The sequence below is a fragment of the Phaseolus vulgaris genome, chromosome 7, assembly GCF_051622355.1.
Source record: "Phaseolus vulgaris cultivar YP4 chromosome 7, ASM5162235v1, whole genome shotgun sequence".
NCBI classification, from domain to species: Eukaryota; Viridiplantae; Streptophyta; class Magnoliopsida; order Fabales; family Fabaceae; genus Phaseolus; species Phaseolus vulgaris.
The window spans coordinates 52,239,445-52,254,868 of record NC_143504.1 but is presented as its reverse complement, the minus strand read 5'-3'; the positions used below and the strand labels follow the sequence as shown (position 1 = coordinate 52,254,868).

Genomic DNA, 15,424 nt, shown 5'->3' with positions numbered 1-15,424 from the left:
AAAATGTAAGTTTATAAATTTATTTTTATCTTTAAAAATAATTGAATAATGAAATATGATGTATTTTTATGTAGATTTTAATTAATTGAAATTTTGTACATTATTTTCAATATGATTTAATATTTTTTTAAAAAAAACTACGAGTTACTTAATTGTCAGAATATGAAAACTTATCATAAAATTAATATTTTGCGTTAAAAAATAAATTTTAATATTAAAAATTGTAAAAAAAAATGATTGAAAAATAATTTGAAACGCATTAAAAGAAATATTAAAGATATTTATTTTTAATCCACAATCAGACAATCAGAATGGATTAAATAATTGGAAACTGTAATGCTATGATTAACGATAAGGTTAATGTTAGGATTAGTGTAAAGGCTTGTTTTGTAAGAACTAGGGTTTACTATCATTACTAATTATAATACATAAAATCGTATTTTTATAAACATAATAATAATACACCAAAAATAAATTCATATAAACGTAACAAAAAATTCAATATAAACATAACAACAACAATTTTTTCAATATTAAACATCTACTATAAAATTTTAAACAAAATAAATATTAATCTATAACATATATAAAAATACACTATTTTTTATTATTAAAAAAAGATATTGGAACATAATTTTGGAAGAGATGAAGCTGGAGTTCATTTTGACCACGGTACTAGAAAATGAAATCCTAAAATGTCACCTTATGGTTGCATTACTGAAAAAATAAAAACATACTATTGGAAAAAAACAGATAACCATGTTTATAAGAAAAATATATGGCAAATCAGTTATGCACTACATAAAATAAAATGTATTTATTAGTCGATTATATCTTTAAAATCTATGGAAAATGGATTATGGCTCATATTAAACACATTACATAATTATTTATTCATTCAAAACATGTGGTAAATTAATAATGCATGTAATAAAACGTGCTTTAAAAATATAAGTATAATTGATTATGTTACACGTTATAGTCAAATCATAATTGATTATCCACTTAAAAATAACTCACCTCCTAGGGTAGAAACTTCAACGTTTGAACGTTTTCACATGAAAGGTTCTTTTTTAGGTGCTTCAGTTTTCACATGCAATGTTCTTTTGTAGGTGTAGAAAAAATATAGTTGAGTAAATTTTGTAGGTGTAGAAAAAACAATGAAGTAAAAGTGTATGCATCTACGTGGTTTTACTCGAACTTCTTCGTGGTTGATAGAATAATGAAAATCATTTCTCGTTTTTCTGTCTTCACACTGTCCCTCACACACACTGATCTAAACACGTATTATTCATTGCTGATGAACAGGAGAACACTAAAATTGGTTTCTACATAATTATATATATATATATATATATATATATATATATATATATGGGTAATTATATGCTCGCTATGATGATATTTTATTATTGTTAATTTGAAATACAATTTTAACTTTTATACTTAAAAAAATAAATTAAAGACAACAAAAAAAAGAGAGGCTAAAAGATACATTTTATTTTAAATTAAGTGATCTAGTTTATTGAACTTATTTTTCTAAGCTCACTTGGATCGACCCACCAAGTGATTAATCCACACTAAACCGAACGAAATATGCTATAGAATTTTATCATTTAAGTATAATTAACTTTAATTTTAATATAAATATAAATTCTAAAGATTTTAAAATATGTCCTATCATTAAATTAATATACATAAAAATAACACGTGTTGATTTAAGTAGTTTATTCCCTTTTTAGTGCTAGTGTGAACCGAACCGAAGACCCTAAAAGTTTACAAATAATCCACTTACAAATGAGGCACACTATCGCCAGCATTATTATTTGGTAAAAATTTATTATTGAGAAATGTTAATACACTCTTTCTTTTATTAATACACGATTTGACAATTGATAAAGAAATTTATTAGTTATCTAATTATAAAAAAAAGTGATTAAATTTGATGGTGGCATTATTTTGTAGTCAAATGCACCAATAACCATTCCGCCGCCCAGTCTAGAATTGTTTGCTTTGATTTGCATTAAAGTATTAAAAAATTATAGTTTGAAAAAGAAAGTAAAGATTCTTTTTTTCCTCTTTTCTTTTTCTAGCATTTCAAAACTTCACGCCATGCCCAGCATTACTCATTACACAATTAAGCATAAGAATATTAAAAAGCCTTCACTTTAATTCCTATTAAATCAACAACAAACTCTTTTTTGTCTTTTTTTCCTTTGAAATAAACCCCCCAATAATTTCAAGGATAATTTCCTTAAAAAAAATATGTAAGCGTTGAACAAATTCAATGTTACTGACTAAAAATATTGCAAAGAAAATTCCAAAATACAAGTTGTTGTTTTTTAATATAAAAGGAATAAACAAATTTTGGAAAAAGTTTTCAAATAAGAAGGAAAATAATTTGAAAATTCTATCTTCATCGTTATATACAAGACTCTTTTCCAAATCTTTTCAAAATCTACTTTATTTTTTATATTATTTTTCTAAATTAGTTGCTGCGTTATTTATTATTATTATGATTATTAAAAAATTGTTGAAGTGTATCACGTAATATGTCTACAAAAATTCAATTAAAATAGTGAATTATTATGAGTTTATATGAAGTACTTGTTTGAATTTTGGGCCAAAGGATTAGGCCAACCCAAATTGCCCAATCTGATTCGGCTATGACCGAAAGTTGCCTACAAAATACAATTGTTCTTATTATTTATCATTTCCCTCAGTGACAGATGTCAATTGAATTATGCAGAAGTGAGCAATATATTTCTCTTTTATATCAGTATTATTGGATTGTTTGTTGATTTTTAATATATCTATAATTTGTTTGTTAAAATAAATTAAAATAATTAATTTTAAAATAGATAGATTAGGCAAACACATAAAAAAAACATAAAAAAATACTTATTTTCCTAAAAAAATAATTATTACCAAAAACACTCCAAAAAATGACAAAATATCATCACTACAAGCTACATCTGCTTCCATTTGGTACATCACTATATGCATCACTCATACAGTAATGGGTCCCCATGTTTCTGTATGAGCGATTTTTATTTAGTGAAAAAGGTAGAATATCCTAATTAGTAACTAATAATATTGATCAAGCACTGAGTATACCTTAATTTCAACAACACAAATGAGATAAATAGAATGATAAGTTATGAAGAGAGACTCTTGTGTCTATACCTCAAAGAAAGGATTTTGAACTTGAATTTATATTTGAACTTAAAGTAGATATAATATTTTATTATAAAAACACAGAAGGGTGAGAAATGAGGTTTATTTAATAATTATTTATTCTAGTGTACTATCTATATTTTAGAAAATTGTAATGAAAACTAGGAATTTCAATGAGGTTTATTTAATAATTATTTATTCTAGTGTACTATCTATATTTTAGAAAATTGTAATGAAAACTAGGAATTTCAATGGATTGTTTCTACTTTCTAACTTGAAGTGTCCCTTTTTTTAATTTATATATTTTGTGGGAAAAAAACAAAAAAATGGCATGGGTGAATGAGCATCTCAATGCAGAGGCCATAATAACTTGGATGAGTCATTCCCAGTTATCATGATATGGTGATGTAGGGTTGGGTCAGGTCCTCTTCAGCAGGGCATGAGTCTCACCTAGACGGTAAGAGTCTATATATTATATATATTTCTTACTACTAAATTTCTGATAAAATTTTCACTTAATATTTTTTTCTTATTGTTATGGTAATTTCACTTTATTTTAATATTTTTTATTTTTTTAATAAATGAGTTAGTGTAATTCTTGCTTGTCAAATTAAACTATCTTATTATATTGACATGTATTATTCAGTGTTTATGCAATGTGTCAATTTGTTCATAAATTAATTTTAGATTGAGACAAAAAAAAATTTATAATAATAAGATATGATGTGTGTTATGTACATATTTATTGTTTTCATAAACTGATGTCATCACAAAGCCAATAAAATATAAAACAAAATGTCCAACTTAATTGGTTAGAATCTACACTGTATAAAAGAAAAAGTCATCCTTATAACTTGGTGAGTATTACAATTTACAATTAAGCGAAAATAGGATCTTTTATGGATACTTAAAAAATTGACAAATATACATATTACTTATAATTCCTCCTTAGACAGAAGTTAGAGTGAGAAATGAGGAGGAGATTACATCAAATAGAGAAAAAAAGAGTTAAAAAAGTTCATCAATGCAATAAGAAGACTAAGAAGACAAGAAGAGTCTCTCACTTTTTCTTGAGTGAACTACCATAAAATATGATAATATTGTTAGACAATTTCGCTCAAGAAAATTATTGTCACTTGAAACAAAATCACATAAAAAAAATAGAATTAGGCTCTCGGACATTGTTTTTTATTAAGTGAAAAGATATTTCTTCAGCCTATAGGTTTTTACTGAGAAAAAGTTATCCACTTGAGCAAAAGGTCATTAAATCCACAACTTATAAATGATTGAAAGATAGATTTTTAGAGAAGATAAAAAAAATTGGAGACAATCAAGAGCTAGAAGGATACTGGTTTCAATTGGGAATGGAAGATTCTACATCAACTATTTCTTTCTATGTTCAATGATTATAAGAGTTTGAAATACTTTGCTATAAAAAAAAAAAGTTGAATATAAGAAAGAGTGATGTGGATATAAGAAAGAGTGATGTGGAGCTTAATAGGATATTGATCAACTTAAGAGAAGTTTGTGAAAGCATGTAACCATGCTCATTTAAATTTGTATGCCCCCAAAAACCCATGAAAAAAACATGTAAAATAATAATATTTTGCCAAAAAAATTAGAAAATGGATTGAGACAAGATAATGAATTAAGAACATTAAAGAATAAGAACAAGGAAATTCACCACTTTGAGAGAATGTTTCTCAATATAAGAACCAAAATAAAAGTTGAGAACTCTCAAACTCTCACAAACTCACAAAGGAGAATTTCATTCAATCTTCAAGGTTATTCATGTTTACAAATGGAGGAGACTATTTTATATAAAGAGGGATTTCATCCAAGGAAGTGGAAAATACAACAAAAATGAGTTAACTTTATTCAAGAGTTAACTCCACTAAACAAAGATTAACACATCTTAATCCCTTGAGATTAGGTAGTGCACATGGTAGTTACTTGAATCTAGAAAGATGTAATGATTACATGTGAAAAATAATGATGACTCTTGGAAAAGTCACATGTGAGACACTTATTTACTTTTTAGTGGACACGAAAAGACTTTTGAAAACTTGAAAAGTCAAGTGAAAATGTACTTTGAAAGTGACATGAAGTAGTCAGAAGCTCCAAAAGACACTTCTAACTTCAAGAGTGAATTGAATTTTGTCCAATACCTCTCAAATTTAAGTTCTCACTACTCTCAAGTTCATCTAAAGACAAAGAAACTACTTAAGTACAAGTTCTCGAATCTCCTCTTCCAAAGCTTTGAATCTTCCTTTTGTCAATCTTCATGGAATCTTCCTTTTGTCAATCTTCATGAAATCTTCATAAAATCTCATTCTTTAAATCTTTTTGTCATGTCTCTTGTGTTTATTCTTTGTCTCCTATTCTCTTTCTTCAACAATTTCTTCCTCATTCTTATTTATATCATAGAGGAGATAAATGAAACTCCTAAAAGATTATAATTTTTAGCTTATGTATCGAGTAGAGAACACTAATGTGAAAATAGATTTTTTAGTAAAAAGATCATTCAAATATCTACAACTATGTTAAAAGAGTTGAGATTGATTAAACAATTCAAATATAGGAATATGAGAGTAGAGTTTTACTATTATCATATTAGTTGTGGTACTGACAATTACCAATGATTTATTTATCATGATCAAGGAAAAATTGCTTGTAAAACCTAGTCTAATGCACATTAAGGATTTCTTAGGTGTTGAGGAAGTGAAGGGTTTTCTTTTGGGTTCAAATGATATTATGAAATTTAAAGACACGATACGTGTGTCAAGAGATGATGAATTGAAGAGATTGATTTTGATAAAAGCTCGTAACAATAAATTTACTTTTTGCATCCATACACTATTAAAGAAGAATTTTTGTTGGTCTGAATTAAAAAGAGATTTGGTTTAGTTTGTAACATCTTATTTCACTTGTTAGAAAGTTAAGATTGAACATTAGATAGATTTAGAAGGATGTTACAAGAATTAAAGATTACAAAATAGATACGGTACAACATAAATCGATTAAGAGAAAATGTAACTTATCTAAAGTTGATTATATGACATATTAATCACCAAGAGAAAGATTCAATAAAACTCCCAAAATTATAGCAAAAAAAAAAAAATTTAGTTGTGATACTTAAAATACAAACTTTAAAAATTATATAATATTAATTAAGATTAATAAACAAATAACTAAGATTTATAAAATAAAATACATCTTTCACTACTAACAAATGGATTCAACAAAAATAATATAGTTTGAAATCATTTACTTGTATTAGAAAATTAATAAAAATTAAAACTTAGCTCTATAATGCTTTTAATTTTTATATGTTATATAAAAAAAATTATTAAACATTTGAAGTTGTTATAAATAATTTGCCCCCACCTTAGGAGAAATGTATTTTTGAAAATTACCCACCCCATGGTTCCATCACCTCCATCCTCTCTTCCAACAATTACACTTCAAATGACTTTATGATAATTATTTCACAATAATAGATCAATCGCCACAATTTGCTTTTCACAAAAATCCAACTCATCAACCACGGATCTTTTTCAGAAATAAACTTATACAGTATTTTTTTCAAAAGAAATGATGTTTTGACGCACAAACACATGCAAAGATGCTTTCAGAATAAAAAAGAAAATCACTGAAAATATGATGAAGACAGAGACGTGGTTTCTCCTTGTTGAGACACAAAAATTAATTGAGACTTCAATTTACCTTGTGATATTTTTCTAGGATCCTCATGTGATACTCTAAAAAATTTCTCTCCATTCTAAAACTCATTTTATTACTTTTATATATAATAATTTATTTATATTTTATTTAAATAATTTAATTTGAAACTCATTTTATTACTTTTATATTCAATACTTTAATTTGCATTTTATTAAATGATTTATGTACCTGTATGGATATTGGGGACTGAGTAATGTTGATCCACGTCGATACAAGGTGTCTTCTTCACTCTTGGTTGTCCTATTCTTCAAGTCTTCTTTCTCTTCGCGTGCTTCGGTCGGCCGGCGGGGGTACCTGCGATTGCACTCCGACGCTCAAGTCAGCGATGGTGCTCAAGTGAGAATTCTCTGATAGTATGGAAAACGTACCTTTCCCCCCTTTTCAGAAGTCCCTTTGGTAGGTTGACCTGGGCCTTGGCCATGTGGGCCAATCAGTTGATGGTTAGAGACATGCTTAGTGGTCTTTGGGTCGTGCCTGGTGGTTTCCTGAAAACCAGGGGAGTGGTCTAGAGGACGTGTTTTTACTTCGTCAATGGTTGTTATAACTGCTCTTTTCTACACGTGTAACCACGTTCTGGATTAAATTAGATTTATTCGACATAAACCACACGTTCGTCCGGCTAGAGGTCATGGAAGGACGAAGAGTCGTATAAGACGCAGGGTTTTGTGATGATTTTACCATGAGTATCCTGCGGTTGTCCGGTGCGGACCGGTACACTTGCCCCCCATGCTCGAGGTCATGGAAGGACGAAGAGTCGTATGAGACGCAGGGGTTTTCTACACGTGTAACCACGTTCTGGATTAAATTAGATTTATTCGACATAAACCACTCGTTCGTCCGGCTAGAGGTCACGGAAGGACGAAGAGTCGTATAAGACGCAGGGTTTTGTGATGATTTTACCATGAATATCCTGCGGTCGTCCGGTGCGGACCGGTACACTTGCCCCCCAGGCTCGAGGTCATGGAAGGACGAAGAGTCGTATGAGACGCATGGGTTTTTGTGATAATTTTACTATGAGTAACCTGCGGTCGTCCGGTGCACGAAATCTATTCTATAATGCTGCTGGAGGCACAAAATTTCCATTCTATTGGACGGAGAATCCCACCTCTCTTGACCATCGGCTTTGGGAATCTTTGTCTCCCATCGACCAAGAAATTTTGATGGTCGTGAATCAACTACCGTGTAGGCTCCCTACGTGGGAACTGATAGCTCTTTATGGGTCGTCCAAGCAGTAGGCGGAACTAAAAGGTGAGCACCTTCTTCTTGCGGTCGTTCGGCTAATAGCGTATCTGTTTCTTACTTTCGTGTTTGTGTTGCAGAGATTGTTGTGAGCATAGATCCGGGTTTTGAAGAAGTATATGATTCGGATAGCCGTAGTTATATAATCTCGACCAAATGAACGGTTAATTAATAAATAATTTCGATTTCTTACCAAGGTTGGTGAATAACGTTGAAGTTATAATTCGTTATATATTCTGGCCGAACGCACGGTTAATGAATTAATAGATAATTCGGATGCCGGACGAGGCATAAATAATTCGGATTACCTTAAAGTAATAAGATAATTCTGATGCCGGACGAGGCATAAATAATTCTGATTACATTAAAGTAATAAGATAATTCTGATGCCGGACGAGGCATAAATAATTCTGAATAATTCTGATGCCGAACGAGGCATAAATAATTTCGATTTCTGACCAAGGTTGGTGAATAACGTTTAAGTTATAATTCGGATAACTTTCGTTATGTATTCCGACCGAATGAACGGTGAATTAATTGAATTTCTGACCAAGGTTGGTGAATAACGTTTAAGTTATAATTCGGATAACTTTCGTTATGTATTCCGACCGAATGAACGGTGAATTAATTGAATTTCTGACCAAGATTGGTGAATAACGTTTAAGTTATAATTCAGATAACTTTCGTTATGTATTCCGACCGAATGAACGGTGAATTAACTGAATTTCTGACCAAGATTGGTGATTTAAAGTGCCTCGTTAAAACCTTCTCGGTAGAAAACCCTCCTTAGGGATAAAACTACCGAGCGAGGAAAGAGTGCACTAAGTTTATTCATCAACTGTAATAGAATTTGAGATGCGTGGCATTCCACGTTCTCGGTGCAGATTTTCCTGACAAATATTCTAAGTAATAAGCTCCTCCTGTTGCTGTGTTGGAGATGCGGAACGGACCTTCCCAATTGCTTGAAAACTTTCCTCCGTCCTTCCGGGCGTCGCTGCGCATGCGCCAAACTAGATCTCCTTTCTGATAGCTTCGTGGCTTCACTTTGGAGTTGTACCTTCTTGCTGCTCGTATCTTGCATGCTTCTTCCCTTATCTTGCATTTGTCCCTTAATTCATTGATGAGGTCGAGGCCGACTAGTAGACTTTCCTTGTTTAAGTCTAGGTCTAACGTCTGTCGGCGTAGTGAAGGCTCGCCGATTTCGACCGGAATCATGGCTTCTGTGCCGTACGTCAGGCTATAAGGTGTTTCTTGAGTTGTTGACTGGGGAGTACAACGATAAGCCCACAGAACCTCTAACAATTCTTCAGTCCAATTTCCCTTGGACGGGCCAAGTCTCTTCTTTAACTCATTGAGAATAACTTTGTTGGCGGCTTCCGCCTGACCGTTGGTTTGAGGGTGTTCGACCGAACTCGTTATATGTTTGATGTGAAGTTTCTCATAGAATTCAGCTAGCCCACGGTCGGTGAACTGTCGACCGTTGTCTGTGATAATGATCTGAGGTAGGCCGAACCTGCAGACAATGTTTTTCCACACAAAGCTTTGTACGTTCCGGGCGGTGATGGCTGTTAGTGGTTCAGCCTCAATCCATTTGGTAAAGTAATCTATACCCACCAGTAGGAACTTGCATTGCCCTTTTCCGGGTGTGAAAGGTCCGATAATATCCATTCCCCATTTCACGAACGGCCAAGGGGATAGGATGTAGTGCAAATGCTCTGGTTTTTGGTGCAATAGGGTGCCGAACTCTTGACATTTCACGCACTTTTGAACGTATTCAGTGCAGTCTCCTTGTAAGGTCGGCCAGTAGTATCCTGCTCTCAGAATTTTGGCGGACATAGTCCGTGCTCCTGAATGGGTTCCGCATATCCCTTCGTGTAACTTGGTCATTACATAAGTGACTTGTTCTGGACCAAGGCATTTTAGGAGGGGACGGGAATACCCTCTCCTGTAAAGATCTTCGCCAATCAGTATGTATCGGGCGGCTTGTAACTTCATCGTTTTCTCCAAATGTGGATCGCATACACCATCGGTAAGATATTGTTTTATGGGAGTCATCCAGTTAGGTTGGGTGTCAGTCGCCATGCATTCTTCGGTACCAACACTTGGTTTAGCCAGGGTCACGTGTATGGCCGACCGGTGGGCGCCTTTCTTTTTTAGGGTAGCCAATCTCGATAGAGCGTCCGCCCTAGTATTATTTTCCCTCCGTACGTGTTGGAAGGAGATTTCTTTGAACCTGTTTAGAAGATTTTTTACGAAATGAAAATACTGTTGGAGTAATGTTTCTCTTACCTCATACTCCCCTGTAAGCTGTCCGACGACTAGACGGGAGTCGCTTTTACAAGTTATATTTGTTACCTCCAATTCAATCGCCAGATGCAAACCTGCGATTATAGCTTCGTATTCGGCTTGATTATTGGAAGTTTTAAATTCAAATTTCATGGCTTGTTCGACAACAATCTCCCCTGGTCCTTCAAGTACAACTCCTGCTCCGGACGAACGACTGTTAGATGACCCATCTACGTATAGTGTCCATCGGGGAGTCCGTTCGGTCAGATAGGGAGTGAGTTCTGCTGTGAAGTCGGCGAGGGCTTGGGACTTGATGGCTCCCCTGGGTTGGTATTCGATGTGGAATTCTGACAGTTCGACTGCCCAACCTATCATTCGTCCGGCGAGGTCAGGTTTGGTGAGAATCTTCATAATGGGATAGTTAGTCCTAACAATGACCTTGTGATTTTGGAAATACATCCGCATCCGTCGTGCGGTGATGACCAAAGCGAAGGAAACTTTTTCGACCATTTGGTATCGGGTTTCTGCGTCATGTAAGACTCGACTTACAAAATATACCGGTCGTTCTTCCGCTTTAATTTCTTGTACCAGAGCGGAACTCACCGCTTCATTGGAGACGGCGAGGTAGACCACAATGGGTTCCCGTGCGTTCGGTTTCTGGATGACCGGTGGGGATGCCAGAAATGCTTTTAACTGTTGGAAATTTTGTTCACATTCATCTGTCCATTCAAATTTACTTGTCTTCTTCAGAAGTTTTATGATGGGTCTCGTTCGTTCGGCAAGCTTAGGTACGAATCGAGACAACGAAGTGAGACGGCCGACTAGTCTCTGGATCTCTTTGAGTCCGTTGGGACTTCGCATTTCGGTGATTGCCTTGCATTTTTCTGGATTAGCCTCTATACCCCGATGTGTGAGCATGAAGCCTAAGAACTTCCCCCCTTCTACGCCGAACGCGCACTTCTCCGGGTTTAAACGCATGCGGTATTGACGCAAGGCTTGAAAAACCTCTTTTAAGTCAGAAACATGTTGTTCGCAAGAGTCTGATTTGACGACGATGTCGTCAACGTATACTTCTACATTCCGACCGATCATGTCGTGGAATACGTGATCCATGAGTTGTTGGTATGTGGCTCCTGCATTCTTGAGGCCGAACGGCATGACTTCATAGAAGAAATTATCAGAATCTGTTCTAAACGCGGTTTTTTCTCGATCACGGTGGTACATTTGTATTTGATTGTAACCTGAATAAGCATCAAGGAAACTTAGGATTTGATGACCGGCTGCACCGTCGACCAGCCGGTCGATAGTAGGTAGAGGATACGAGTCCTTTGGGCACGCTTTGTTAAGGTCTGTGTAGTCTACGCACATTCTCCATTTTCCATTCGTCCTTTTTACCATCACTACATTGGCTAGCCATGTCGTATAGTGGGCCTTTTGAATAAAACCAGCTTGAATTAGCTTGTCGGTTTCTTCTCGTGCGGCTTTCCGCCGTTCTTCACCTAGTTTCCTTTTCTTTTGAGCGATCGGCCTGGCCTCCGTATAAACAGACAATCGATGGGTAATCACATCTGATTTTACCCCTGGCATGTCTGCAGCCGTCCAGGCGAAAAGATCAGCGTTCTTTGTTAATGTTTTACCGATCGTCTCTCGGTCGTCTGGTTTGAGGGATGTTCCCATGTATGTTTTCCGGTCTTTGTCCCGAAGGAATATGGGTTGAAGATCTTCTCCTGCTTCCATTCGGGGATCATCCAGTCGAGGATCTAGATCGACTAAAGCGACCAAGTGTCTTCTAGATTCTCTTCCTCTGGAGCGTCTTTCTGTTGACCGACCTCTTCGCTCTATGGTCCGTTCGGCTGACGTGGTATAAAGCCTTCGGGTCGGCTCCACCTTCAGGCTAGCTACATAACACTCTCGTGCTGTCTTCTGGTCTATATGTACGGTTGCTATGTCTCCATTGACCGAGGGGAACTTCATAGCTAAATGAGGAGTTGAGACAATGGCTTTCAATCTGTTGATAGATGGTCGACCGAGCAAAATATTGTACGATGTATTGGCATTAACGAGTAGATATCGTATGTTGATGGTCTTGCTGAGGTAATCATCCCCGAACGTGGTGTATAGATCGATAAATCCTTTCGTATCCACTCTTTCCCCTGAGAAACCAACTATCTGCTCGTTGTAGGGTTGTATCTCTGCTTCTGGAATCTTCATCTTCTTAAACGTTTCCCAATATAGGATGTCGATCGAGCTACCCTGATCTACCAAAACTTTTGCAATTGCAAATTTATCTATCTCCACAGTTATTACCATGGGGTCATCTTGAGATGGATCGATTGCTGTGAAGTCTTCGTCAGTGAAAGTGATTGGTGGTATATGCGGTCGGCGTTGTGTGGGAGTCGAATGAACGGATTGAATTGCTCTCAAATGTTTTTTCCTTGCCGAATTAGAGCATCCTCCACCCGCAAAGCCGCCTGCAATGTAATTAATTTCTTGAGGGGGCTGACCGAGCGACACCGGTCCAGCGATTGTATTGATGACTGTGCGAACTTTTTGTTTAGTTCGACTTCTACGTTCAGGGCTTTCGCTTTTAGGCCTCGTTCGTCTGATCGGACTTTCGCTTCTTTTTCTTCTGCTTGAACGATAGTGGTTGTCACGGGTCCGGTCGTCTCTTCGTCTCGAACGTTCGCGGGGATCATGATCACGCTGGGGTGACCTGGGTGCAGTGATGGTGGTTTTCACGAACTTGCGCAGATGACCGGCCTGGACGAGCTCTTCAATTTTATCTTTCAGTGCTTGGCATCCTTCGGTCGTGTGGCCATAGTTACGATGGTATTGGCAACGTTTACTGGTGTCGGCATTGGGAGGGGTTTGTGATGGCCTCAATGTCGGAATCAATTCAATCTGCAGTGCTTCGTCGAGAACCTTACCCCTTGGTACAATCAAGGGAGTGTAGTTGTGGAAACGGGGTCCCTTATTGGGGCGATGTCGTTCTCGGTCGGTCGGTATTGTGGGGGGACGAATTCCTTTGCTATTGTCCGTGTTCTCAGCATAAGTTTTTCGATGGTAGTCAATATGTTCTTCTATCTGCATGAACTTTGTTGCTCTTGTTCTTAATTCATCCATATTGCACGGAGGTCGTTTGATAAGGCTTTCAGTGAACCTTCCTGGTAGTATGGCCGAGACCAAATGATGCATGGCTATTTCTGGATTAAGATTACGAATGTTCATACACACTTTGCTAAATCTGTTCATGAATGTTCTCAATGATTCTCCCCTTTCTTGTTTGACATTTAGAAGAGACATGGAGGATGTCCGATGAGGTCTACTTGTGGCGTATTGCATGGTGAACTTCAATTCCAAAGCGTCGAAGCTTGCAATGGAATTGGGTGGAAGGTCCGAAAACCATCCAAGGGGGCCTTCCCTGAGAGAGGTGGGGAAGACTTTACACCATACCGTTCGGTCGGTTGTGTAAAGGGTCATTTGAGTTCTAAATATATTCAGATGTTCGTCTGGGTCTGTGGAACCGTCATAAAGGTTTATCGTTAGGCCCCTCCACTTGTCAGGGAGAGGAGTGGCTATGATATCATCAGTGAACGGATGGCCTTTCGGGTTTGCTACCTCGTTTGGGGTTACTGGCTTTGCACTCTGACGGGTGTGTTGAACGAGTGACGTGTGAGGTATAGCCTGGGCTATTGTTCTTGTTCCTGATTGGAACGGTGATGGAGAAGGTGCACGTGAATGCCCTTCGCGTTCAGATTGCTCAAGTCTATCCAACAATCTCTTGTTCTGTTCTTTCAATTGTGCTATCTCCTCTGCGTGTTGTTGACGCTCTTCTTCTCGTCTTTTCCTTTCTTCATCCTGGCGAAGTTGATCGATGACTCCTTTTTGGAGTAACTCCTGCATCTGAATCTGGAGGGTTTGGAGTATGGTCCTATGCTCTTCGGAGATATCATTGTTGTTGTTTGCCGTTGAGTCCATCTTCAAGCGTTGGGATCCTTGGGTCTGGGAATAATGATTACTCGGGCCCCACGGTGGGCGCCAATTGTACCTGTATGGATATTGGGGACTGAGTAATGTTGATCCACGTCGATACAAGGTGTCTTCTTCACTCTTGGTTGTCCTATTCTTCAAGTCTTCTTTCTCTTCGCGTGCTTCGGTCGGCCGGCGGGGGTACCTGCGATTGCACTCCGACGCTCAAGTCAGCGATGGTGCTCAAGTGAGAATTCTCTGATAGTATGGAAAACGTACCTTTCCCCCCTTTTCAGAAGTCCCTTTGGTAGGTTGACCTGGGCCTTGGCCATGTGGGCCAATCAGTTGATGGTTAGAGACATGCTTAGTGGTCTTTGGGTCGTGCCTGGTGGTTTCCTGAAAACCAGGGGAGTGGTCTAGAGGACGTGTTTTTACTTCGTCAATGGTTGTTATAACTGCTCTTTTCTACACGTGTAACCACGTTCTGGATTAAATTAGATTTATTCGACATAAACCACTCGTTCATCCGGCTAGAGGTCATGGAAGGACGAAGAGTCGTATAAGACGCAGAGTTTTGTGATGATTTTACCATGAGTATCCTGCGGTCGTCCGGTGCGGACCGGTACAATTTATATTAATATATTATTATTATTATTTACAGTTATTTATGTCAAATCAACACACTGGTATCAAAACATCTCCATCTCCACCATGACCCACCTAAAAGTATTATTCCTCTTCTCAATGTCTTCCCAAAAGTGCATCCCTTCTTCTTATAGAAGCAACCTTCATCCATTCCTACAACATGCATAACCAACACCTTTAAAAACTATTTTTTCATAATTAGAAACCACAAGAGTGATATCTAGAAATTATGAAATTATAAATTAACAAGACTTTTTTTTCAAGCAAAAATTAATGTACAATTTTAAATATGATATTAGTAGAGATTACTCATTATCAAATTTTATGTATAAATTGTATAAAATTTCATTGATGAAAGGGATAC

At 36.2% G+C, this 15,424-nt stretch overlaps 1 protein-coding gene across 1 annotated transcript; it reads right to left on the bottom strand.

The window, feature by feature from the left end:
* Positions 1–8,994: 8,994 nt before the first annotated feature.
* LOC137822179 (uncharacterized) lies at positions 8,995–14,424 on the bottom strand. The gene has a single exon (XM_068627080.2). It carries the CDS (start codon positions 14,422–14,424, stop codon positions 8,995–8,997), a length of 5,430 nt encoding a protein of 1,809 aa, XP_068483181.2.
* Positions 14,425–15,424: the final 1,000 nt, after the last annotated feature.

Bases quoted from the DNA above. Each gene is read 5' to 3' on its own strand.
- LOC137822179 (XM_068627080.2), bottom strand. From the start codon at position 14,424: ATGGACTCAACGGCAAACAACAACAATGATATCTCCGAAGAGCATAGG.